Source organism: Nomascus leucogenys, chromosome 19 (genome assembly GCF_006542625.1).
Source record: "Nomascus leucogenys isolate Asia chromosome 19, Asia_NLE_v1, whole genome shotgun sequence".
Classification (NCBI taxonomy): domain Eukaryota; kingdom Metazoa; phylum Chordata; class Mammalia; order Primates; family Hylobatidae; genus Nomascus; species Nomascus leucogenys.
Genome location: NC_044399.1, coordinates 76,214,416 through 76,242,237, shown reverse-complemented (window position 1 = coordinate 76,242,237; position 27,822 = coordinate 76,214,416). Strand labels below are relative to the sequence as shown.

Below are 27,822 nucleotides of genomic sequence, written 5' to 3'. Positions count from 1 at the left end.
ACTCTCTCTCCAAAAAAAAAAAAAAAACTTTAAATGATCACTTTAGAATATATTAATAAGGGGGAATATAGTATTTCAAGAAAATACTGAGTTTTAATGAAGAGCAAAAGGTAGTATGGCCTAATGAGACTCTTCATTGATACAGATGAACTCTGTATTTGAATCATCAGCCATGCAGCTTTCAGCAAGTTCCTTAACTACTTCCCATTCAGCTTTCCTAGCTGCAAAATGCAGGCTCACCTGATTATTATTGAGCACTTACGTGCTAGATTCCAGACGTTGCTTAGTAACGAGCACAGTGCCTGGTGCAAAGCTGATACTCAATGTTGGCAAAACTATTATTATTATTATTATTTTTTGAGACAGTCTCGCTCTGTCACTCAGGCTGGAGTGAAGTGCTAAGATCTCGGCTCACTGCAAGCTCCACCTCCCGGGTTCACGCCATTCTCCTGCCTCAGCCTCCCGAGTAGCTGGGATTACAGGTGCCCGCCACCACGCCCGGCTAATTTTTTGTATTTTTAGTAGAGACAGGGTTTCACCGTGTTAACCAGGATGGTCTCGATCTCCTGACCTCGTGATCCACCTGCTTTGGCCTCCCAAAGTGCTGGGATTACAGGTGAGAGCCACCGCACCCAGCCAATATTAGCTAAATATTAACAGTATCAATTACAATCCTACGAACTCAAAGAAACAGGATAAAACAACACAGGGCTTGGTTTTCCTGATCCAGGTTGGATCTGGGAGCATTCCCATTTCCTCTCACAGTGCTCACAAAGGCTTCCTTTAATGACACATTCTAGCATTTCACCAGTTTTCCATGAACTATTACTTGTTACAATTTTCAAAAGAACACAGGGTTCACACCTTTATCCCGATTTTTCAGCAAGCCCCACTCTCCTCTATTGTCCTAGGATCAGGAAGCAGCTAATCTGGGGTCTCATTTATAAGGCTCAAGGCATTTGTCTGAGTCAGAGGCCAATTAAATGTCTCCATTTATCCCACCAGTTTCCTCTTCCAGTGATGGAAGTTCATCCCCATCTTCCTATAGGACAGAAATTTAACTTTGCAGACGTGCTGTTCTGGGCACCCACCTGGAACACAGCATGTACACAAACCCACTTACTGTCGCTTCTAACATTTTAGGAAAACTTTGGGTTTTCCTTTTCCAAGGCAGCAAAGTACTGAGATTTGTAATTAAAAACACATATTAGCTACACTCAAGTTGTAACTAACTAAAAACTTCTATTTAAGTCAACTGATCCTCAAACGAAACTCAGATCAAGAGCACAAAGTTTGGGGGCAATTCCCTTTCCAGCCCACAAATACAGGAACTGGGAGTGACACCGCCCTCTAAGGCACATTTCTGCAGCTTCCCTGGCTGCCTTTCAATTTTTTTTATTTTTATTTATATTTTTTTGAGACGGAGTTCTGCTCTTACTGCCCAGGCTAGAGTGCAGTGGCGCGATCTCGGCTCACTGCAACCTCTGCCTTCCAGTTTCCAGCGATTCTCCTGCCTCAGCCTCCCAAGTCACTGGGTGTAATTACAGGCGCCCGCCACCATGCCTGGCTAACTTTTTTTTCTTTTTATTAGAGACGGTTTCACCATGTTGTCCAGGCTGTTCTCTAACTGCTGACCTCGTGACCCACCTGCCAGACTCCAAAAGTGCTGGGATTACAGGCGTGAGCCACCGCGCCCGGCCTATTTTCGATAAGGATCTTTCCTTCTTTTTTTTTGAGAGTGCCTCACTGTGTCGCCCAGGCTGGAATGCGGTGGCGTTCTCTCGGCTCATTGCAACCTCTGCCTCCCAGGTTCAAGTGATTCTCCTGCCTCAGCCTCCCGAGTAGCTGGGAGTACAGGCGCGCACCACCACGCCCGGCTAATTTTTGTATTTTTAGTAGAGACGGGGTTTCACCATGTTGGCCAGGATGGTCTCCATCTCTTGACCTCGTGATCCGCCCGCCGCAGCCTCCCAAAGTGCTGGGATTACAGGCCTGAGCCACCAGCGCCCGGGCAGTAAGGATCTTTCTTATAAACCTGTACCAATCACCTCTTTCCTAATTACCTTTATAGGTTTCTCTGGGTCGCAGGTTCTGTTTTTTCGCCTTGCCAAAAATCGCCACACCTCTCGAAAATGCTCATGCATCTTGAAACTGCTGACTCAAAGTCTTAAGAAACCCTTTCACAAAGCAAAAATCATGTGAACCAACTTGAGACAGTTAATATCTGGTATTGCCTCATTACAAGATAAAAAAACAGCAGCACCTCCACAAGGCTGTTTCCTAACACCCCCCATTACATGTACTCATCTGAACTCTGCGAGTCCGTTCACGCATTAGTGTTCAGTGTGGTGGCAGCAAATCCCTGCATCTCATCAGTGTTTTTTTTTTTTTTGAGATGGAGTCTTGCTGTCTCCCAGGCTAGTGTGGTACGATCTCCGCTCACTGCAAGCTCTGCCTCCCAGGTTCACGCCATTCTCCTGCCTCAGCCTCCCGAGTAGCTGGGACTACAGTCTTCTGGCCACCAACCCCAGCTAATTTTTTGTACTTTTAGTAGAGACGGGATGTCACCGTGTTAGCCAGGATGGTCTCGATCTCCTGACCTCGTGATACACCCGCCTCGGCCTCTCAAATTGCAGGGATTACATGTGTGAGCCACCACGCCCAGTCGAGTGGTTTCTTTAAACTCTGCAACAGACTTGACAAATACCTTGGATTTTGACCTTAAGTGTAGCAGGTGTTCTGGAAACAGAGCAAATCAACTCGAAAGCTTCTTGGAGGTTGCTCCAAACAGCAGCATATGATTATATTCAACGGTCTCCCTATCTCTCGGAAAAGCAACTCACAAAAACATGTTTATTCTCATTGCCAGCACTCACTAAAGATAAACACTACTAGGATATCGCTAATCTGTTCATTTCCTAAATCTCTGCTACTAACACTTAAAGCCGAGAGTAAACTTGCAGTCTCAACATCCAATTTTAGAAGACAAGTGTGACAAGGAAGAAGCATTTATCAACTGAAAAATGTTTACTGCCACAGGAAATCTAGAAATGTACCTTCCAGATATATACAAATATTTAAGCAGAAACTGTTGCAAAGGTATTTACTGCAGCACCTGCCCAAAAGGAGCAAACTGGTCTTAACAAAATCAGGTGTACATCAATGTTACGCAATCAGAATCAGACACATCTAAATGCCTAACATAAAAAGATCTACAGTAACTAGGTATCTATACACATTGATGTATAAACTATTTATGGAAAGAAGCTTCTTATACAGAGTGTTTCTGGGAAGGGAGACTGCTATACTGCTGTCTATAATGTATGTATGGATTACTAAGAAAGGACTGAGTAATTCTCCACTACTGCCACTGGCCTCTGGAGGAAGAGGGCACACAGTTTTACCTCTAAGAATTATTATGAGGCATCCAGCCTTACTTGCTTGTACAAAATACTATGCTAGAAAATGATCCATAATTACACCTTGTACTACTCATGTTGTACTTTAATGATTAAAATAAATACCATGTTGCTGCCTGGTCTGGAGGACAAGACACGCCATCAAATAACTCAGTGTTCTTCACAACCAGACTACAGGCAATTTTTTTCCAAAATATACATCTTTGGGAAGCAAACAAATTATTTATGGAAGAAAAAAGGAATATTTCACATTCAGGCAAACATAATACTGTCAGTGTGTTTGGACTAGAGATTTTATTTTAGAAGTATAAAGGATGGAGGCGTGATGATATTTGGCATTTTTAATTTAGGTTTGTTTTATTTAAGTTTAATGTTAATTCCATGCTGTGTTTCAGTAAGAACAATACAGATTCTGTATCTGTGGCTCCAGTCAGATATCCAGTAGTACAAATTAGCTTCAAGTTACACATACTGAACAAAAGAGGTTGAGCGAGCGAAGGAGGGGAGGAGTGAGGGGAAGGAGGTAGGGGGAGGGGGAAGGAGAAGAAACAAAGAATTGAACAGGCATGCAGGCTTTTCCATACCACCTTCAACGCTAACCTGCTTCAGTGGGAGAGTAAAGTAGGCAAGAATGAGCAGCCACGGATTGTTGAACTGTTACCAGCACCATGATTTTCAGCAACATTTCAGGAGAGTTTGAAACATTTTTTACGGCGAAACCATTACAACAAAGTCCCTCCCCAAACAACCTTTAACCATCTCAAGCTAACACCCAATTTCAAACACTGGTATAAAATACAGTTTAAACAATTAGAAAAATGAAAACTGATACCACTTATGCCTCCATAGTGTGATTAACCTCTCTCTTAGATGCTTGCATCACCTATAAGTCTAATGGCTTTCAAATGTCATTTCCATTGCTAATGGTGATCTTACCACATCTGGCACGGAGACAACACAGTAATGCTGAAAAAGCCTCTATGCAGTCCTGTTAGTGTCTTAAAGAACCTAAAAGCTGGGACCAGCAAAATCCACAGAAATTCACTCTTGCCTTTAATAACTTTTGAAAACTGTTTAAAAAAAAAAAAAAAAAAAAAAACAACAGGGCAGGAACCTAAATTCTGAGACCAAATGTAAAAGTCAGATTTGGTGGTTCTCAGTGACAATGGGGAGTTTCCAAGGGGTGGGATGGGGAGGAGGGGGTGGTCAGAGATGGTTTCTCTTGTTGGCTTATGTCTCACTGATTTTCATCTTCCACGTCCTGCAGCACTTCTTTATTCTGCTCTTCACCTGTTAAAAAAAGAAAAAAAGTTAATTATTTCGTATTGACTACATTAGGCTATGGCAGCCACAAACAAAGGTGTCATTCCAAGCATAAAGACTCTTCTATTTGCTACAACTGGTATTAAACACAGGCAAAGGACTTCTATCATCCTTGACACCTGAGATGCCTAAGCCAAGAAGGGATTATGGTCCTGAAAGTATTTATTGGTCAACAGAATGAAAAAAACTGATGCGCAGTACAACTCAATGTTTTTATGCTAAATAAGCTCTTAAAGTATACAGCCAAGGAAACCATCTTACTAAAATGACGTTCAAGCTTTCACATAAATCTTGGGTCAAAATACTCTTTCTCAATAACCTCACCTCTTCAAGAATCAAGAGTATTTTGCAAACTTTTTGTAAAATCTAATTTACCCACAAGCTAATTATCAGAAATGCTTCAAAAAGTTAACTGAGCAATAAACTGTTCCCAAGAAGTTCTATAGTATTTTATTGTGGGGTTCTGCTGTTATAAATATTTCACCTTTTGTATCCTGGCCAGATACACCAAACTATAATCAGATTTTACTTCAGAGTGAAACACAGCATGCGCAAAGTAAATCAGACCACTGAGGTTATTAAAGAATGGCATTTGGACCACTTCACTCATGCTATTTGTCTTTTGCCTTTAAAGAGGGTGATTACCCTAAGGAGTTTCAACTGCACTATGACATGCAATAGAAAGCCAGCCTATTGGTTGGAGGGTCATCTACCTATTAGTATGCATTAACCAAGTCAGCCAAAATAAAGAAGCATGCAGGCTTTTCCCTTAAAAATGATGTAACAGGTAAGTTACATTCGCTTGTACTTTAAAAAAACCACTTACAATTACTAGTTAACTAGTTTGAATCAAAATAAATGAGAAATCAACCCAAGAATCATAAATGTTCAAATGACCATCCATTCATAATGCTTGTTAAATTATTTAATTAGGATGGACAAGTAACACCAAACTGAAGCATTTACACTGAGTACAGCTTTGAAACAGCCTAAAAGATCTCAAAATGATAAATGTCACAGCATTAAGGTTTCAGTGAAGATAGTCCTAAAATCTCTTCTGTGATGGAAATGCTTGACATTGATGTGTGACTTCAAAAAAACCACTTACAGCCTCAGCAACAGAGTGAAGACCTGTCTCTATAAAAAATAAAAATAAGGCCAGGCGCGGTGGCTCACACCTGTAATCCCAGCACTTTGGGAGGCTGAGGTGGGCAGATCACGAGGTCAGAAGATCAAGACCATCCTGGCTAACACGGTGAAACCCCGCCTCTACTAAAAATCCAAAAAAAAAAAAAAAAAAAAAAAAAAAAAAAAAATAAAAATTAGCTGGGCGTGGTGGCAGGCGCCTGTAGTCCCAGCTACTCGGGAGGCAGGAGAATGGCGTGAACCCAGGAGGCGGAGCTTTCAGTGAGCCAAGATTGCGCCATTGCACTCCAGCCTGGGCGACAATCCCGTCTCAAAAAAAAAAAAAAAAAAAAAAAAAAAAAAAAAAAAAAAAACTATGTACGCTGGGCATGAGGCCACATGTCTCTAGTCCCAGCTACTTGGGGGGCTGAGGTGGGGGAGTTCTATTTCTGCAGTGAGCTTTGAATGCCACTGCACTCCAGGCTGGGTGACAAAGCAAGACCCTGTCTTTAAAAAGTTTTAAAAACTGGCCAGGCGTGGTGGCTCATGCCAGTAATCTCAGCACTTTGGGACGCCGAGGCAGGTGGATCACCTGAGGTTGAGAGATCGAGACCAACGTGACCAACATGGAGAAACCCTGTCTCTACTAAAAATACAAAATTAGCCAGGCGTGGTGGCGCATGCCTGTAATCCCAGCTACTCAGGAGGCTGAGGCAGGAGAATGGCTTGAACCCAGGAGGCAGAGGTTGCAGTGAGCCAAGATGGTGCCACTGCACTCCAGCCTGGGCAACAAGAGCAAAACTCCGTCTCAAAAAAATGTATAAAATTTAAAAACTACTTAAGATACATAAAGATCCTTAATCCATAATACAGAAAAAAAAACATGCAAAGACAAAAAAAAATTGCTTAGGGATGAAAGAACTGATGGGCACCCAACTGTTCCCCAAAGGACAATAATATATTCAAACGCAGGAAACATGATAGGAACATTCACTCTCACTAACAGCAAATCACTGCCAAAATATCATTAACACACAACACTAGAACGCAACTCGCTCGTAAGCAACCATGAGATGTGCCAGAAGTTCCAAGTAACTTTGGCATAAAAATGTCACTGTCATATACATCACATCCAACCACAGTAGGCAGGAGGAGCAGGCCGGAAAAGGCTTAGGTCAGCGCCCTGGAAGGTGGAACAGGCAAGAGTCTGTAAGCAACGGGACGATCATACGCAGGCATGATTAGTGAAGAACCAAAACTGAACGCGGAATTCACTGTGCCATGAACATGACTTACAAAGTAGAGTTTTTAGGAAAGGAAGAGTTGGGTTTTCCTTTAGGAATCTATATTGCAAGGAAAAAGGGAGGGAGAACAATCATATGAAAGCAACATTACAAGAAAAATAAAACAACAGAGCAGGACAAAGGAAAACATCAATGATACAGGAGCCAGACTTTGGTCTTTTTATTTCGTATAAACTTCACTCTAAGAAACAATCTGTCTACTCCTCCACCCTTCTACTTTGAGAAGGAAGTAATATCCTCTTGAAAGGCATACAGATATTAGGGGAAAAAGGATTCCTTGGGTATGTTTCTTTGCCCAGTGTATCTACATTTTGGAGAGAGAGGAACAGGCAGGGAGAACACGTATTTCCTATCTATGGATTCGTATATGAAACAATCCTCTTACCACAGGATAAAGGGACTAAAATCACTTGAGAAAAAGCAATGATCCCTCCTCCTTTAAAGAAATTATGTTCCAACATGCTGGGACAGACATTAACATATTCTGAAGTTAAAAGACATAAAGACCCTGTCTCTTTAAAAAAACAAAAAAATCTAATCAAACGAAATGCATCCTAATAAACCGCCGATTTCATGACGATTCTCCTATATTCACCACAGAACCCAAGTCACAAAAGCAGTATTTTATTCTGTGAGATGAAGTTTTATGTTGCCCAAGCTGGTGTCAAAACTCCTGGGCTCAAGTGATCCTTCTGCCTCACCTTGCTGAACAGCTGAGATTACAGGCAGGCACCACTGCAGTTTCAAAACCAATTTATTAAAAAATGTAGGCCGGGCACGGTGGCTCACGCCTGTAATCCTAGCATTTTGGGAGGCCGAGGCGGGCAGATCACGAGGTCAGCAGATCGAGACCATCCTGGCTAACACAGTGAAACCCCGCCTCTATTAAATATACAAAAAATTTAGCCGGGCATGGTGGCGGGTGCCTGTAGTCCCAGCTACCAGGGAGGCTGAGGCAGGAGAATGACGGGAACCCAGGAGGCGGAGCTTGCAGTGAGCCAAGATAGCACCACTGCACTCCAGCCTTGGCAACAAAGCAGACTCTGTCTTGGGGGAAAAAAAAAAAATGTAATACTAGACCAGGTGCGGTGGCCCGGGCCTGTAACCCCAGCAGTTTGGGAGGCCCAGGAAGGTGGATCACGAGGTTAGGAGATTAAGACCATCCGGGCTAACATGGGGAAACCCTGTCTCTACCGAAAATACAAATTATTGCGAGGCGTGGTGGTGGGCACCTGTAGTCCCAGCAACTCAGAGAGGCTGAGGCAGAAGAATCACTTGAACCTGGGAGGTGGAGGTTGCAGTGAGCAGAGACTGCGCCACTATACTCCACCCTGGGCAACAGACTGATACTCCATCTCAAGAACTCTTTTTGACAAATTCAACTTCTCAAACTGATGAACAATTTCTTTGTACCCACAACTGTTGTATTCAGAGTTTGCTAGTTGTACCAGAATGTGAACAGACCACCTGAATTTTTCACTGTTGAACTATTTCATGACTAGAAACATTATATAAATAAAAGTATTTCACCTAATAAAAATTAAGTAAAAATTAATCTGCTTAACCAAATTTAATCAACTGATTTACAGACTCAATAAGGTATTGAACGCAAATGAATTTCACAAGATTATTATTATTTTTTTTTTGAGACGGAGTCTTGCTCTGTCTCCCAGGTTGGAGTGCAGTAGCGCAATCTCTACTGACTGCAAGCTCCCCCTCTGGGTTCACCCCATTCTCCTGCCTCAGCCTCCCGAGTAAATGGGACTACAGACGCCCACCACCACCACGCCTGCCAAATTTTTTTTGTATTTTTAGTAGAGAAGGGGTTTCACTGTGTTAGCCAGAATGGTCTCGATCTTCTGACCTCGTGATCCACCCGCCTCAGCCTCCCAAAGTGCTAGGATTACAGGCGTAAGCAACTGCGCCCAGCCGAATTTCACTAGATTTTTAAAAACTGCAAAGGTATTACCTTGTATTTTTTTTTTTTTTTTGGACGAAGTTTCTCTCGTTGCCCAGGCTGGAGTGCAAAGGTGCGATCTCAATTGATCTCAACCTCCAACTCCCAGGTTCAAGCGATTCTCCTGCCTCAGCCTCCCCAGTAGCTAGGATTACAGACATGTGACAAGACGCCTGGCTAATTCTGTATTTTTGGTAGAGATGGGGTTTCTCCATGTTGGTCAGGCTGGTCTCGAACTCCTGACCTCAGGTGATCCGCCCGCCTCGGCCTCTCAAAGTGCTGGGATTACAGGTGTGAGCCACTGCGCAAGGCCGTATTACCCTATTTTAAGATGATCCATTTCCTAAAACTGTACTCGACAACCAAGAATAAGGATTATCTTTAGTTCTGTACGTAGACTCACAGGTAGTCTACTTTGATTAATCAACTCTTGGTTATCAGTGATAATGAGCTACAGAAGTAATCCAGACTTGGTTATGAGTTGGCATCAAATGTGTTTTTTTGTTTTGTTTTTTTTCTTTGAGACGGAGTTTTGTTCCTGTTGCCCAGGCTGGAGTGCAATGGAGCAATCTTGGCTCACTGCAACCTCTACCTCCCGGGTTCAAGTGATTCTCCTGTCTCAGCCTCCTGAGTAGCCGGGATTACAGGTGCCCGACACCACGCCTGGCTAATTTTTGTTGTTTTTAGTAGAGATAGCATTTCTCCATGTTGGTCAGGCTGGTCTCGAACTCCCGACCTCAGGTGATCCGTCCACTTCGGCCTCCCAAACTGCTGGGATTACAGGCATGAGCCACTGTGCCCGGCATGTTTTTATTAAAATAATAATAATTTTTAGAAAATGGCCAGGCGCAGTGGCTCATGCCTGTAATCCAAGGCCTTTGGGAGGCCGAGGCAGGTAGACCACGAGGTCAGGAGTTCGAGACCAGCCTGGCCAACATGGTGAAACCCTGTCTCTACTAAACAAAACAAAAACTAGCTGGGCATGGTGGCGCATGCCTGTAATCCCAGCTACTCAGGAGGCTGAGGCAGGAGAATCCCTTGAACCCAGGAGGCGAAGGTTGCAGTGAGCCAAGATCGCACCATTGCATTCTGACCTGGGCGACAGGGAGAGACTCCGTCTCACAAAACAAAACAAAACATCAGCCAGGCGCAGTGGCTCATACCTGTAATCCCAGCGCTATGGGAGGCCGAGATGGGTAGATCACGAGGTCAGGAGTTCGAGATCAGCCTGGCCAACACAGTGGAACCCCCGTCTCTATTAAAAATACAAAAAATTAGCTAGGAGTGGTGGCAGACACCTGTAGTCCCAGCTACTACGGAGGATGAGGCAGGAGAATCACTTGAACCCAGGAGGCGTAGGCTGCAGTGACTGAGATAGCGCCATTGCACTCCAGCCTGGGCAACAAGAGCAAAACTCCATCTCAAAAAAATAAAAATAAAAAATAAAACACACACACACACACACAAAACTTTCAGCTCAGGTCACTTTCATTACTTATTACTTTTACTCTCAAAAACATGTCCCCAGAGGTGAGATGTATATCATTTCCTGAAGTCAATCCCGCTCCCGAAACTATCCGCATGCTTTCCATCAACAGACAGAGAGATACTAGTATCTGAGCTGGGGATGACTGTTAGGAGTCCACAGCTGTTTGGCCATTCTTCTTCATAGTTGTCGTTAAAACTTTTTTTTTTTCCCTTAAGAGATGGCATCTCGTTCAGTCATCCAGGTTAGAATGCAGTGGCGCAATCGAAGCTCACTGTAACCTCAAGATCCCCCAACCTCAGCCGTCTGAGAAGCATGCGTTGTCACACCTGGCTGGTTTTTTTTGTTTGTTTTCGAGACAAAGTCTTGTTCTATGAAGCCTCGCTCTGTCACCCAGGCTACAGTGCACTGGCGTGATCTCAGCTCACTGCAACCTCCACCTCCTGGGTTCAAGCAATTCTCCTGCCTCAGCCTCGAAATCAGCTGGGATTACAGGCACATACCACTACACCCGGCTTTTTTCTTTTTTTTTTTATTTAAAGACAGGGTCTTACTATGTTGCCCAGGCTGGTCTTGAACTCCTAGGCTCAAGCATCTTCCCACCTTGGCCTCCCAAAGTGCTGGTTTTACAGGCACAAGCCACTGCAACCGGTGTAGGATAGATTTTCAAGCTGGAAGCCACTTGTTCAGAGTTGGTAAATTGTTTCTGAGTCCCAAGGGCTGGGAGTAGCTGCCTGAAATGCTGCACTGGGAAGTGTTCTGAGGCTCCATCTGGCACTGTTGCAAGTGTGTAAGTCAGTCCTACGTATGTGAATATCTCACGCCAATCCTGATCTAGTCAAATCCTAAACATATCATAGAGCTAGTAAGTGTTAAAAGCTGAGTCACCTAATTCTCAGTTTAGTACCATAACCCAAGTCACAAATCTGATTTGATCCTTCCAGAGAAAAGACACATACATGCCCACTTTCAGAAGCATTTTCAAAAAGTATAACACTTCCAAAGACAATACAGCAGGTCCGTCTCTCCAACAGAAACTACAGATAGCCTCAGGCAATGCGACATACGTTTTACGTTTCAGCTTAAGAAACATTCTTTTTTTTTTTTTTTTTTTTTTTTTTTAGATAGAGTCTCCCTCTGTAGCCCAGGCTGGAGTGCAACGGCATATCTCAGCTCACTGCAACCTCCGCCTCCTGGGTTTAGGCAATTCTCCAGCCTCAGCCTCCTGAGTAGCTGGGACTACAGGAGCCGGCCACCACGCCTGGCTAATTTTTTGTATATTTAGTAGAGACGGGGTTTCCTCGGGTTAGCCAGGATGGTCTCGATCTCCTGACCTCGTGATCCACCTTCCACAGCCTCCCAAAATGCTGGGATTACAGGCATCAGCCACCACGCCCAGCACAGCCTAAGAAACATTCTTTTTTTTTTGAGACAGAGTCTCGCTCTGTCGCCCAGGCTGGAGTGCAGTGGCACAATCTCGGCTCACTGCAAGCTCCGCCTCCCGGGTTCACGCCATTTTCCTGCCTCAGCCTCTCTGAGTAGCTGGGACTACAGGCGCCCGCCACCACGCCCGGCTAATTTTTTTGTATTTTTAGTAGAGACAGGGTTCAATTTCTCTACAGAATCCCAGAGGGAAATGGGAAACTAGTTCCCTTTCAGATAAAGTATTTCAACAAAGAGAAAAACTTCATAAATACCTACTGATACCATCTGGATTTAAATACAGTTAACTTCAGCCCCCTAAAATTGAATGTGAACGAAGATAAAATAAACTGCTTGCTCTCCACTTTTCCTGCCTCAACCTTTGAAACAGTGTAAAGGAAGAGCCAAACTAAGTCCCCCAAAATGGAACTCGGTACTGTAGCACCATTTCCTATAAAGGCAGCAATTAAAATTTCATACAGGGCAAGTGGTGAGTCTAAATTGTAGCTTGATGTAACGATAAGCCAAGGAATGTCTAAAGACAGTAAAAACAAATCCTGCAACTGAAAGAGATGCCTGTTTCACTGAGTGTTTGCTTACCATCACCCTGCATGTCTGAAGTCCATAGTGTCAGATTATCACGTAACAACTGCATGATAAGTGTAGAGTCCTTATAGCTTTCTTCACTCAGCGTATCCAGTTCTGCAATTGCATCATCAAAAGCTGCTTTTGCCAACCTAAAGGTATTTAAATAGAAGTATTATAAAAATTAAGTCCAAAATCAGAATTAGAAATGACATGTTAGACATCAATCTTTTCTTCAGTTATTCCAGTGTGTAATAGTGACAAATGATAACACAAAGAAAAAGCAAATACAATAAAAATTAACTTAAAGGTATGTGGAGCACTACTTCTTACTATGCTTTAAGCCTGCTACTGATATGCTACAATATATATATTGACTAATAAAATACACAGAACAAATTCCATCCTAAACCATCACCAAAAAATATACCTCCAAGTTCTAGTCAATAGATCACTTATTTCATAAAGTTGTTTTTTTTTTTTTTAAGACGGAGTCTCACTCTGTTGCCCAGGCTGGAGTGCAGTGGCACGATCTAGGCTCACTTTAAGCTCTGCCTCCCAGGTTTCATGCCATTCTCCTGCCTCAGCCTCCCAAGTAGCTGGGACTACATGCGCCCGCCACCACACCCGGCTAATTTGTTTTTATATTTTTGGTGGAGGCAGGGTTTCACCGTGTTAGCCAGGATGGTCTTGTTCTTCTGACCTCGTGATCCACCCGCCTCAGCCTCCCAAAGTGCTGGGATTACAAGCATGAGATATTTAACAAAGTATTAATGCAAAAAGAAAATCTTGGACAATACCTCAAAGTTTAACAAAATTTAATTTCATGTTAATGGAGGCAGGGAAGCAAAGAAAATAAAAGGCAACACAGACGCCATGGAAATGTGATTATGTAAGCCATTTACAGTTTTAAAAGAAAATCCACACTTAGTACTGTGTACTATGTCCAACAAACGATACGATATACCAATAGAAAAAAAATGAGAGAGACATAATCTAAGTCCACATCAACTTAAAAATTAAGAAATGGAGGCCGGGCGCGGTGGCTCTCGCCTGTAATCCCAGCACTTTGGGAGGCCGAGGCAGGCGGATCACGAGGTCAGGAGATCGAGACCACGGTGAAACCCCATCTCTACTAAAAATACAAAAAATTAGCCGGGCGTGGTGGCGGGCGCCTGTAGTCCCAGCTACTCGGAGAGGCTGAGGCAGGAGAATGGCGTGAACCCAGGAGGCGGAGCTTGCAGTGAGCCGAGATCGTGCCACTGCACTCCAACCTGGGTGACATAGCCAGACTCCGTCTCAAAAAAAAAAAAAATTAAGAAATGGAGGGTGGACAAATACATAACTATTTTAAAAGGAGGAGGAGGCTGGGTGTGGTGGCTCATGCCTGTAATCAGCACACTTTGGGTGGCTGATGCATGTGGGCAGATCACTTGAGGCCAGGAGTTCAAGACCAGCCAGGCCACCATGGCAAAACCTATTAAAAACACAAAAAATTAGCCGGGCGTGGTGGCGTATGCCTATAATCCCAGCTACTCAGGAGACTGAGGCAAAAGAATCCCTTGAACCTCGGAGGCAGAGGTTGCAGTGAGGTGAAATTGTGCCACTGCACTCCAGCCTGGGCAAGAGAGCACAAAAACAAAAGAAGAAGAAGAATGAAGTGCTATTCCAAATAAAGTATTTCAGGGACCCAGAAGGAGGAGCAATTAATGGGAAAGTCAAATTTGAACTCACCTTAATAGATCAGGAGAAAACAAAACACACTTCAGGTTTAAGCAAAAGCATGAGCAAAGGCATGGCATGGAAGTGACTTTAAACTGGAGCTACATGTGGGACAGCTAGACTGGAGTCTGACAAGGAAAGGTGCAACCACCAGTATTAGCTAAATAGCCACACAGCTTCTTCATTTACGATCCCTATCTGGACAAACTCAACTAGCCATTTAGAATGTTTTCAGATTGGCCGAGCGCAGTGGCTCACGCCTATAATCCCAGCACTCTGGGAGGCTGAGGCGGGTGGATCACCTGAGGTCAGGAGTTGGAGACCAGCCTGACCAAGATGGTGAAAACCTGTCTCTACTAAAAATGCCAAAAAAAAAAAAAAAAAAATCAGTCAAGCACAGTGAAGCATGCCTGTAATAGTCAACATTGAAGTTCCAATGTATCAGTTAATCCCCTTTCCTCAAACTTTGAAAGGCTTTCACTTAAAACCCTACTTTGCTTAAGTAGTGGTCCTCAAACCAACCAAACAAACACATAAAAAAACCAAAAGGGGTCGGGCGCGGTGGCTCACGCCTGTAATCCCAGCACTTTGGGAGGCAGAGGAGGGCAGATCACGAGGTCAGGAGATCCAGACCATCCTGGCTAACACAGGGAAACCCAGTTTCTATTAAAAATACAAAAAAAATTAGCTGGGCATGGTGGCGGGCGCCTGTAGTCCCAGCTACTTGGGAGGCTGAGGCGAGAGAATGGCCTGAACCCAGGAGGCTTAGCTTTCAGTGAGCTGAGATCACGCCACTGCACTCCAGCCGTGGTGACAGAGTGAGACTCTGTCAAAAAAAAAAAGAAAAAGAAAAAGAAAAAGAAACCATTTTGCTACTGCAATATTTACTGTAAAAATTTAAAACAGGCCAGGTGCAGTGGCTCACGCCTATAATCTCAGCACTTTGGGAGGCCGAGGTGGCTGGATCACTTAAGGTGAGGTGTCCAAGACCAGCCTGGCCAACACTGTGAAACCCCATCTCTACATAAAAATACAAAAATTAGCTGGGCACGGTGGCGGGCGTCTGTAATCCCAGCTACTCAGGAGGCTGAGGCAGGAGAATCGCTTGAAACCGGGAGGCAGAGGATGCAGTGAACTGAGATTGTGCCACTGCACTCCAGCCTGGGAAACATAGAGAGACTCTCGTCTCGGGGCAAAAAAAAAACCATAGCAAAAAACAACAACAACAACAAAATGCCAACCTACAGAAGAGGAGAAAATACTCACAAACCATTTACTTGCTAAGAGGTTACTACCTGGAATAATGAACTCTCAATACTCAACAAACAAAAAAAACATGAATTCAAAAATGGGCAAAAGGGCCTGGTGCAGTGGCTCAGGTCTGTAGTCTCAGCGTTTTGGGAGGCTAAGGCAGGAGGATTACTTGAGGTGAGGCCAGGAATTTTTTTTTTTTTTTTTTTTGAGACAGAGTCTCGCTCTGTCACCCCAGGCTGGAGTGCAGTGGCGCAATCTCGGCTCACTGCAAGCTCCGCCTCCCGGGTTCACGCCATTCTCCTGCCTCAGCCTCTCCGCGTAGCTGGGACTACAGGCGCCCGCCACCACGCCCAGCTAATTTTTTGTATTTTTAGTAGAGACGGGGTTTCACTGTGGTCTCGATCTCCTGACCTTGTGATCCGCCTGCCTCGGCCTCCCAAAGTGCTGGGATTACAATCGTGAGCCACCACACCCGGCTCTTAAGGCCAGGATTTCAAGACCAGCTTGGGCAACATAGCGAGACCCTGCCTCTACAAAACAAAACAAATTTTTTTTTTTTTTTTTTTTTTTGAGACGGAGTCTCGCTCTGTCGCCCAGGCTGCAGTGAGTGCAGTGGTGCGATCTTGGCTCACTGCAAGTTCCACCTCCCAGGTTCACGCCATTCTCCTGCCTCAGTCTCCTGAGTAGCTGGGACTACAGGCGCCTGCAACCACGCTCGGCTAATTTTTTGTATTTTTAGTAGAGACGGGGTTTCACCGTGTTAGCCAGCATGGTCTCGATCTCCTGACCTTGTGATCCACCCGCCTCGGCCTCCCAAAGTGCTGGGATTAAAGGCATGAGCCACTTCGCCCAGCCCAAAAAATTTTAAAAATTGGCCGGGCGCAGTGGCTCATGGCCTGTAATCTCAGCACTTTGGGAGGCTGAGGTCAGGAGTTTGAGACCAGCCTGACCAAGACAGTGAAACCTCGTCTCTACTAAAAATGCCAAAAAAAAAAATTAGCCAAGCATGGTGGCGCATGCCTGTAATCCCAGCTACTTGGGAGGCTGAAGCACCAGAATCGCTTGAATCCGGGAGGTGGAGGTTGTGGTGAGCCACAGTTGCGCCATCCAGCCTGGCCAGCACAGCAAGACTGCACCTTTAAAAAAAAAAAAAAAAAAAAAAAAAAAAGCTGGCAAAGCACAGTGGCTCACACCTGTAATTCCAGCACTTTGGGAGGCCGAGGCGGGCAGATCACACGAGCTCAGGAGTTCGAGACTAGCCTGGCCAACAACAGTGAAACCCCAGCTCTACTAAAAATACAAAAAATTAGCCAGGCATGGTGGCAGGCGCCTATAATCCCAGCTGTGGATGCTGAGGCAGGAGAATAGCTTGAACCTGGAAGGCGGAGGTTGCAGTGGGCCAAGATCACGCCACTGCACTCCAGCCTGGGCGACAGTGCCAGGGTCTCCCTCAAAAAAAAAAAAAAAGAAAAAAGAAAAGAAAGGAAAAGAAAAGGCCAGGTATGGTGGCATCCACCTCTAGTGACAGCTACTTGGGAGGCTCAGGAAGGCAAATCGGCTGAGCCCAGCAAGCCAAGGCTGCAGTGAGCTATGAGTGCACAACTGCAGAGACAGAACAAGATCCTGTCTGGAAAAAAAAGTTACACACAGAATTTTCAGTCCCAATTCCACCTCAAGGTGAAGTTAAATAAAAGGACTCAAGCAAACACTTACTGCACCCATGTTCATAGCAGCATTGTACTCACCACAGGAAAAAGGTGGAAAGAAACCCACTGACCACCAAAAGTTTAATGACTAAACAATGTGTGCAAAATACGTAAAATGAATTGTGTGAATTCAGTCACTAAAGGACTGAAGCTCTGATCCATGCTTTTACACGGATAAAAACATTATGCTAGATGAAATAAAGACAGCCACAAAAGGACAAATATTGTATGACCCCACTTACATGAGGTACCTAGAATGGGCCAAATTCATAGTGACAAAGTAAAATAAAAGTTACTAGCAGCTAGGGAGGGGGAAATAAAGTTATTGATTGTTTAATGGCTACAATTTGCTTTGTGTGGGGTGAAGAGAAAGTTCCAAATAGTGGTGATTACACAACACTGTCAGTGTAGTTGGTGCCACTAAATTGTGTGTGTGTAAAAGTCTCGCTTTGTCGCCCAGGCTAGTGTATGTGTCTGTGTGTGTGTGTTTTGAAAAAAAGTCTCACTGTGTGTGTGTGTCTTGAAAAAAAGTCTCACTTTGTCGCCCAGGCTAGAGTGTACTGTTGCAATCAAGGCTCACCGCAACCTCTGCCTCCTGGGTTCAAACAATTCTCCTGTCTCAGCCTCCCGAGTAACTGGGATTACAGGCATGCACCACCACACCCTGCTAATTTTGTATTTTTAATAGAGACAGAGTTTCGCCATGTTGGTCAGGTTGGTCTCGAACTCCTCATCTCAGGTGATCCACCCGCCTCAGCCTCCCAAAGTGCTGGGATTACAGGCGTGAGCCACTGCACCCAGGCTATCACAACTTTTTAAAAGTAAAAAGTTATGTACATATAAATATTCCTTACATTTGTATCTACATTATCAAAAACTGGGAACAAGCTGAAGTATAAATGGGGGAACAGTTTAACACACATTAGTAAGACTAAAACTTTATGCTAAAACAGAAAATATAAAATTATGTTAGCTACGAGAGTAACTATTAAAAACATGCCCATAGAGACAGAAAACTGGCTGGGTGTGGTGGCTTATGCTTGTAATCTCAGCACTTTGAGAGGCCAAGGCGGGCCGATCACTTGAGGTCAGGAGTTCCAGACCAGCCTAGCCAAAATGGTGAAACACCGTCTCTACTAAAAATACAAAAAAATTAGTTGGGTATGGTGGCAGGTCCCTGTAACTCCAGTTACTCAGGAGGCTGAGACAGGAGAATCACTTGAACCCAGGAGGTGGAGGTTGCAGTGATCTGAGATGGCGCCACTGCACTCCAGCCTGGGAGACAGAGTGAGACATGGTCTCAAATTTAAAAAAAAGACTGAAAACTAATATACAAAAATTAAAATAATTCTATTATAATTCCTCTCATTTCCTTCCTCTACTCATTTTAACATGTTAGATTTCAATCTACCAGCAACAAAAATATCCCACATCAAAATAATTACCCTGACTGCTATGCTAGTGGGTTGAGATAGGTCTGTTTTAATACCACCCAAAGTAGTTTCAGTAAGAGCCAGAAGAATTACTATGCAGCCAAGTCTACAAAGGCAGGGCAAAGAAACAACACGGAAAACCCAAATAGCTACCCTCTTAACTTTCACGCTGAGAGCTGTTGTTCTTCCCCACAACTTACCTGCAGGCACGGTCAGGGGAATTAAGAATTTCGTAGTAGAATACGGAAAAATTGAGAGCAAGACCTAAGCGAATAGGATGCGTTGGTGGAAGTTCTGTCATTGCAATATCACTAGCAGCTTTATAAGCCACTAGGCTGTTCTCCGCAGCCTCCTTCCTGTCGTTTCCTGTGGCAAATTCTGCCAGATACCTGTGGTAGTCCCCTTTCCTAAAACAAAACCAAAATTAAAAAAAAAAAAAATTTAAACCAGGAATGATTTTTAAAGGAAAATAAGCTAAAATTGTTCTATATTATATAAAATGTGACAAAAATATATGTAACAATTAGCGTAACAATTGGCTGTACTTCAATAATTTTAAACACTCTCAGGAATAACTGGCTTCGTTTCGTTTTTTTCCTTAGACATTCCATATTACTAAAGATAAGCAAAAATCGCAAGGAAATTAACTGAGGAGTCTCTAAAAATTAATAAAATTATCACCTGATAGACCAGAATTAAACAAACAAGTGGTTCCAAGGAATGGCATGACAGTTTATTAATCATAAAATAAAATTTCTATATAAAACACTAAGCACTGTGAAATGTATGCCGTTTGGGGGAGGAGAATGGGATAGGTCTCACAAAAACAAAAGAATAAAAATAAGCAAAAGCTAATACATTTTCATAATAGCCCGACCATCTTTTCATTCCAATATTAACTGTCCTTCTAACATTGAACAACTATTCTTAAATAAAAGTCGAAAACCTACATAGAAAAAAGTTATGATTCTAAAAGGACCAACTTTCAATCTTACATTTTCCCTTCTAGTATAGAACCTACATTTTATAATAGAAAACCTTGGACTCGCCAGTGTTAGCTGCTGGAATGAGGTGTTTGTCCAGTACATCCAGAATGTCACAACAGATTAACTTTAGCTCAGTCTCAACCTAAAAAAAAAAAAAAAAAAAAAAATTTTTTCATCAGATTAAGTCTAGAAATTCTACAAATTATTACATATTCTATCTCTGGTTTTGAGGAAGAGAGCTTAGTATTAAAAAGAACTCATATCCCTCTCCAAACTCCCTTCTTCCTTCTTGACACAAAAGCAGAGAAAAGCTGCCTCTAGGTTATAAGAAGTATCTTTTCCTTTCTGCATGCTGCCTATTACGTGTTACACACACACATGCAGGGGTGCACCCGCGCCAGCCCCCACACCCCCTTCACAGCACAGCTACAGAATTACCAATGACTAAAACTGAACACTGATGCTTCTTGGTAAATGCTGGTCAATTACATGAATTACCTTTTCTTTCACAAGGTAGCAACGTAAAGACATTGCTCTAAGATCAACAATTAAATAAGAATTTAATAAGCAGAGCTAGGATTTGAACCCAGGCAGGCTGCAAGGGACAGAATCAAAATTTAAACCCAGGCAGTTTGCCTTCAGCACTCACATCATTAACAACATTCACCAGGCAATTCCTTTAGTGGCAGAGATCCGTAACTATTAAAACACCGAAAACCAATCTACCAAAGTAGCTATTGCCACCCATCTCTGTCCACTGATCATGCTGAACGTGCACACCACCACCTCTCCACGCACATCCCCAGCTTGCTTCCTGTTTGCTATTAACTCATGCAGCACTACTGCTGAACCTTTCATGAGGGTCCTCTCCATGCCCGTGGAACCTCCCTTTCACTGTAGAACATTCTCTCACTTTTTCTTCTATAATCACATCCTTATCCCAAGCAAAACTACTTTCTGAATAAACCACATCCCTGACAGCTTTTCCAATAGAGACTGGTCTAGGAGAAGGAAGACTCTAAGTTCTCCTAGTTCCTCGCATACTCAATGACTGCTCTCCTATTACTCCAAAATCCTTCCTCCTCACAAGCTGATAATCTACGTTCTATTTCTCAGTTTTTGTCATCAATAGATCTCTACACCCTTCTCCCAGATTCACTGAGTATCTACAGCAAACCCACCCAATACCTGAGATCACACCAAGGTATGGTGTGGCCACGTTCCATTCAACAGAGTTCTTTGCTTTCTACTCCAGACTGTCCACCCCCATGACCATGCTGCTCCATACTAGAAGTCTGAATTGCAACACTCCACTCTTGGCCCATGGCTTCCTTTTTCAGTTCCTCTTCTCTTATTATTTCTATTTAGGGACTCATCAGGACATCTGGACTCTTTATTTTTTACTTTTTCTTTCTTTGATTCAGAGTTTCGCTCTTGTTGCCAAGGCTGGATGGAGTGCAGTGGCTCTATGTTGGCTCATTGCAACCTCCGCCTGCTGGGTTCAAGTGATTCTCCTGTCTCGGCCTCCTGAGTAGCTGGGATTACAGGTGCCTGCCACCATGCCTGGCTAATTTTTGTATTTTTAGTAGAGATGGGGTTTCACCATGTTGGTCAGGCTGCTCTCGAACTCCTGACCTCAGGTGATCTGCCCGCCTAGGCCTCCCAAAGTGCTGGATTACAGACGTGAGCCACCACGCACAGCCCCAGCTCACAACTTTCTATGTGACCTCAGGTATGTCAAAAACCCAAAACCCTGGTTTGTGCATTCATAGGTTGGGATGATACCTCCCTCTTCCAGTGCCATTTTAAAGATTTCATGTACTACCTTGCACAAATACATATAATGAAAATATTTCTCTTCTCAGGACAGTGCCCAGTACAGCTGGCGAGTCAGTAACTGTGGTTCCCCCTTTCCCTCTCCCAACCAAGCTCACTTTCCACCTGCCTTGTAATTCTCTTCCTTGTTCTCTTTCATGTGTTTATGTGCCTGTCTCTTCTACTAGAATCAGTTTCTCAACAGCAGCACTATTGGCAGTTTGTTGTGGGGCCCATGCTGTGCACAGAATGGTCACCAGCATCCCAGTCTCCACCCCACTAGATGCTAGGAACACCCTCCAAGTTGTGACAATCAAAAATATTTCTAGACATTGTCAAATGTTCTCTGAAGGACAAAAGCACCTCTAATTGAAAACTGCTGCATTACAGTGATGGCTGTCCAACTTTTTTTTAACACCTACAATAAGAAACATTTTATATATGTATCTACTCCGACAGTATGTAAAATAACTTCATTAAATAATCCTCAGGAAAAAAAAAGGAATCAGACAAATTAACCCAATATGTTGGTTTTTTGGGTGTTTTTTTTTTTTTTCTTTAGACAGAGTCTTGCTCTGTCACCCAGGCTGGAGTGCAGTGGCGCGATCTCGGCTCACTTCAAGCTCCGCCTCTCGGGTTCACGCCATTTTCCTGCCCCAGCCTCCCGAGTAGCTGGGACTACAGGCGCCCGCCACCACGCCCGGCTAATTTTTTGTATTTTTAGTAGAGACGGGGTTTCACCATGTTCGCCAGGATGGTCTCGATCTCCTGACCTCGTGATCCGCCCGCCTCGGCCTCCCAAAGTGCTGGGATTACAGGCGTGAGCCACCGCGCCTGGCCAACCCCCCTTATTTTTTTAAAAGTAGTCATCATTTTGCTTGAAAATACAATAGTTCCCCCTTATCCAAGAGGGATCCATTGAGACCTGCCAGTGGATGTGCTGAAACCATGGATAATACCAAACCTGATATAGACTACGTTGTGTCCTCATACATAGCCACGGGAAAGTTTAACTCATAAACTAGGCACAAAGATTAGTATCACAAACATTATACTGTAATACAAGTTATATGAATGTAGTCCCCTTTTCTCTCAAAATCTTAGTGTACCGTCCTACAGGTAACTCCAACTGTGGATAAGGGGGATGGCGGCACAACAATCTCACCATTTGCCGATACTCCCGAATCATTTTTAGCTTGTCTTCTCCTCCCTTGTTTTCTTCTTTCTGTTCAATGCTGCTGATTATTCTCCAGGAGGCTCTTCTAGCTCCAATCACATTCTTATATGCAACAGATAGGAGGTTTCTTTCTTCAACTGTCAGCTCCACATCCATCCCTGCTACTTTCTTCATTGACTCCACCATTTCTGTATGGGAAAAGGAAAAGTAAGACCTTACAGATTTGAAGTTTTCTTAACATATTACTTTCAAAGTCGGTTTTTTTCTGTCAAGCTACTGGGGAAAAAAAATTTTAACAAAAATAATTTCATAATCATCAAAACTAACATGAGTAAAAAGCCAAAAACATGTAAAGGAAACCAAACCAAGAGCCAATACAAAGACTCTAGAAGGTCAGTTCTATGGAATGAGGAAGACTTCACATACTATCTAATACAATTTAGTGTGGTCTGAAAGCACCTCTCATTAAATAAGGTAATTAGGCACACCTAACCATTTTCCAGCAAAAAAAAAAAAAGAGCTGCCAGTTTAAGAGAAAGATTAAGAATTTATAGGTTCTAAAATGTATTGCCTTACAAATAAATAGTACTTCCAAAAGTACAAAAGGAAGGGGAATTTGTTCATACAGCAAAAATATACAGAGTATATGGTTGGCCACCAACAGACTTTGGATGTCTTCTATCCTTCCTCTTATGAAGCTCCTTCACTGGTAAAACTTCTGATGATTCCTACTTGTTACCACTAGGTGGCGAGCAAAGAAAGGGGCCCAGAAAAGCCTTGGGATCTACCACAAGCATAGGGAAACACAACAGCGTGTGAATGCAAAGCGCCACAAACAGCACAAGAAATAGATAACTGAATAAATACATTAATAAAAACTAATTTTTGATGCCATATTACCATGTGGCTCTCCAACATTACCCAAGTTTGAATCTTTGGTGATGAGACTCAAGAATCTGCATTTTAGGACCAGGAGTAGTGGCTCACACCCCTAGCACTTTGAGAACTGAGGCAGGAGAATCACTTGAGCTCAGGAGTTCAAGACCAGCCTGGGCAACACCAACACGGTCAGACCCTGTCACTAAAAAATAAAAATAGAGGCTGGGCACGGTGGCTCATGCCTGTAATCCCAGCACTTTGGCAGGCGAAGGTGGGTGCATCACCTGAGACTATCCTGGCCAACATGGTGAAACACTGTCTCTACTAAAAAGACAAAAATTAGCTGCACGTGATGATGCACGCCTGTAGTCCCAGGTACTCTGGAGACTGAGACAGGAGAATCGCTTGAACCCAGGAGGTGGAGACTGCAGTGAGCCAAAATCGTGCCGCTGCACTCCAGCCTGGCAACAGACAGAGACTCCATCTCAAAAAAAAAAAAAACAACGAATAAATAAAATAAAAATCGGCCGGATGCAGTGGCTCATGCCTATAATCCCAGAACTGTGGGAGGCCAAGGTGGGCAGATCATGTGAGGTCACGAATTCAAGACCAGCCTGGCCACCGTGGTGAAACGGTCTCTACCAAAAATACAGAAATTAGCTGCGTGTGGTGGTGCGCGCCTGTAATCTCGGCTACTTGGGAAGCTGAGGCAGCAGAATTGCTTGAACCCAGGAGGGAGAGATTGCAGCTGAGATCGCGCCACTGTATGCCACCTGGGGCAACAGAGCGAGACTCTGGCTCAAAAAAACAAAAAGAAAAAAAGAATCTGCATTTAGATAAGCATCCTTAGCTTTCATTAACACCCTAAGCATAAGCATAACTTAACTAATAGGTATGAAAGAGATGGTGACTTCATAAAACACTACAAAATTGGACGGGCACGGTGGCTCACACCTGTAATCTCAGCACTTTGGGAGGCCAAGACGGGTGCATCGCCTGAGGTCAGGAGTTTGAGACCGGCCTGGCCAACACGGTGAAACCCATCTCTGCTAAAAATACAAAAATTAGCTGGGCATGGTGTACGCTTGTAATCCCAGCTACCAGGGAGGCTGAGGCAGGAGAATCGCTTGAACCTGGGAGGCAGAGGTTGCAGTGAGCTGAGATCGCGCCACTGCATTACAGCCTGGGTGACAGAGACTCCATTTCAAAAAAAAAAAAACATAAAACAAAAACCAAAACACTACTAAATTAAGGGGAGCGAGCCTAACGTATCCAGGAAAATATGTTTCAAAAATTAATCCTTTTGGGAATAAAAAAATTAAGAGAAGCAATATTTTGTAAAGTCTCTTTGAAAAAAATTTGGCAATGTTTTAATAAACATTTACCACATGACTCAGCAATCCTAGTTCTATGTATTATCCAGAAGAAAAATATATAAATCTTTACAAAGACTTTTACACAAACACTCACAGCAACTATATTCATAATAGCCAAAAAATGGAAACTACTCAAATGTGCATCTAGAGGGGAAATGTATAAGCACACTGATGTTCACATCTGTAAGATGGGATACCACTCAAAAATAAAGAATTAACTATCCATGCACAGTGGCTCACATCTGTAATCCCAGCATTTGGGGAGGCCAAGACAGGAGGATTACTTGAGCCCAGTAGTTTGAGACCAACCTGGGCAACATGGTGAGACTCTGCCTCTACAAACATTAGCTGGGTGTGGTGGTGTGTGCCTGCAGTCTCAACTACTCAGGCGGCTAAGGCAAGAGTACTGCTTGAGCCCAGGAATTCAGGCCTGCAGCAAGCTATTAGGTTGGTGCAAAAATAACTGCGCAGTTTGCCATTAGACGTAATGGCAAAAACCACAATTACTTTGTATAATCCTAATACTGTACTCCAGCTTGGACGACAGAGCGAGAGACTGTGTGTCCAGAAAGAGAAGAGGAGGGAGGAGGGGAGAAAAATAATTAACTGATACAAGCAACAACATGGACGGATCTGAAAAATATCATATTAAGTGAAAAGAGTCAGATTAAAAGGATTTTATCATTCCATTTATATCAAATTGCAAAAAACGCAAACTAAAAAGACAGAAAGCAAATGGTTACCAAGGTACAGAGGTGAACTGAGGGGCTTTTGTACAAAGAACAGCTCACAGAATTGTACTTGTAAAAGTGGCACGTTTAACTGTACACCTCAAGCTGATTTTTTAAATGCAATTCTGAGCCATTAAAGAAGGATGACATGTCGGGTGCTGTGGCTCACACCTGTCATCTCAGCTCTTTGGGAGGCTGAGGCAGGTGAATCACCTGAGGTCAGGAGTTCAAGACCAGCCTGGCCAACATGGTGACACCCCGTCTCTACTAAAAATACAAAAATTAGGCCAGGCACGGTGGCTCATGCCTGTAATCTCAGCACTCTGGGAGGCCGAGGCCGGCAGATCACCTGAGGTTGGGAGATCAAGACCAGCCTGACTAGCATGGAGAAACTAAAAACACAAAAAAATTCGCCGGGCGTGGTGGCACATGCCTGTAATTCCAGCTACTTGGGGCTGAGGCAAGAGAATCGCTTGAACTCGGGAGGCAGAGGTTGCAGTGAGTGGAGATTGCGCCACTGTACTCCAGAGTCTGGGCAACAAGAGCGAAATTCCATCTCAAAAAAAAAAAAAAAAAAGAAAGAAAAATACGAAAATTAGCCGGGTGCAGTGGCAGCCGCCTGTAGTGCCAGCTACTCGGGAGGCTGAGGCAGGGGAATCGCTTGAACCCGGGAGACAGGGGTTGCAGTGAGCTGAGATCGCGCCATTGCACTCCAGCCTGGGTGACAGAGTGAGACTCCGTCTCAAAAAAAAAGAAGTATTACAATATGGTAATAAGACCACTCATTAATTCATTTGTAGGAGTCTCAAAGTACTCATTTGAAACATGCCCAATTTTGTTTTCTAAACCACAGTCATGAAACAGGCTAAATTTAGAAGCAGTGGAATAAGTAATCTCACCTCCATACTAGTTTAATTCTCAAAAATCAGCAAGTCAAACATAACTCAGAGGTAAGCCTGTAATTAAACTTTCCAAACTGATCACAAAGTAAATCTTAAGTAACCCAGCTACACAAAAACAGTGCCATTAATTCTTTTAAGGCTTTAAAATATTACATACAGAAAAACTATGCAGACGTCAAATACTACCAAAAATTTAAGTTACATATCTCAAATATTATTCCTTATGATTTCATTTTCTTCAAATTTTGTGCTTTACAAATTTTCAACAACGAAGACTTAGTATTTTTTTTTTTTTTTTTTTTTTTTTTTTGAGACGGAGTCTCGCTCTGTCGCCCAGGCTGGAGTGCAGTGGCACGATCTCGGCTCACTGCAAGCTCCGCCTCCTGGGTTCACGCCATTCTCCTGCCTCAGCCTCTCCAAGTAGCTGGGACTACAGGCGCCTGCCACCACACCCGGCTAATTTTTTTTGTATTTTTAGTAGAGACGGGGTTTCACCGTGGTCTCGATCTCCTGACCTCGTGATCCGCCCGCCTCGGCCTCCCAAAGTGCTGGGATTACAAGCGTGAGCTACCGCGCCCGGCCAGACTTAGTATTTTTATAATGCAAGGAGAAATATATTTATAACAGTGATACTCTACTGTTCCAGATTCATGCATAAATACCTTCATTTTTACATATACACAAAACAATGCACAGACTGTGTGGTAAAATTATAGAAGCAACAGTTACCCCTTTAATAATACCTTTATTTATATATAATTCCCCTACCTTAACAATTCACCCATTTAAAGTGTACCATTCGGCCGGGAGCAGGGGCTCACCCCTGTAATCCCAGCACTTTTGGGAGGCCGAGGTGGATGGATCACGAGGTCAGGAGATCAAGAACAGCCTGCCCAACATGGTAAAACCCTGTCTCTACTAAAAATACAAAAATTAGCTGGGCATGGTGGCAGGCGCCTGTAGTCCCAGCTAACCAGGAGGCTGAGGCAAGAGATTTGCCTGAACCCGGGAGGCGGAGGCTGCAGTGAGCCGAGATGGCGCCACTGCACTACAGCCTGGGTGACAGAGACTCCGTCTCCAAAAAATAAATAAACTGTACCATTCAACGGTTTTTAGTATATTCACAGAATTCTGCAATCATCATAATTTTAGATTTTCATCACTTCAAAAAGAAAAGCCCCAAACCCATTAACCATCACTTCCCAATGTACCCGAACCCC

At 43.6% G+C, this 27,822-nt stretch overlaps 1 protein-coding gene across 2 annotated transcripts in view; it reads right to left on the bottom strand.

The window, feature by feature from the left end:
* Window positions 1-3,750: 3,750 nt before the first annotated feature.
* Window positions 3,751-27,822, bottom strand: part of YWHAE (tyrosine 3-monooxygenase/tryptophan 5-monooxygenase activation protein epsilon) — a 58,852-nt gene continuing 34,780 nt past the window's right edge. For both annotated transcript variants that reach the window (XM_003280326.4, XM_030799972.1), the window contains 5 exons: window positions 22,703-22,902; window positions 19,758-19,864; window positions 18,937-19,143; window positions 12,637-12,773; window positions 3,751-4,709 (listed from right to left, as the gene is read on the bottom strand). In XM_003280326.4, coding sequence (XP_003280374.1) covers window positions 4,657-4,709; window positions 12,637-12,773; window positions 18,937-19,143; window positions 19,758-19,864; window positions 22,703-22,902 — 704 coding nt within the window. In that variant the 3' untranslated portion in view covers window positions 3,751-4,656. The remainder of the gene's footprint in view (window positions 4,710-12,636; window positions 12,774-18,936; window positions 19,144-19,757; window positions 19,865-22,702; window positions 22,903-27,822) is intronic.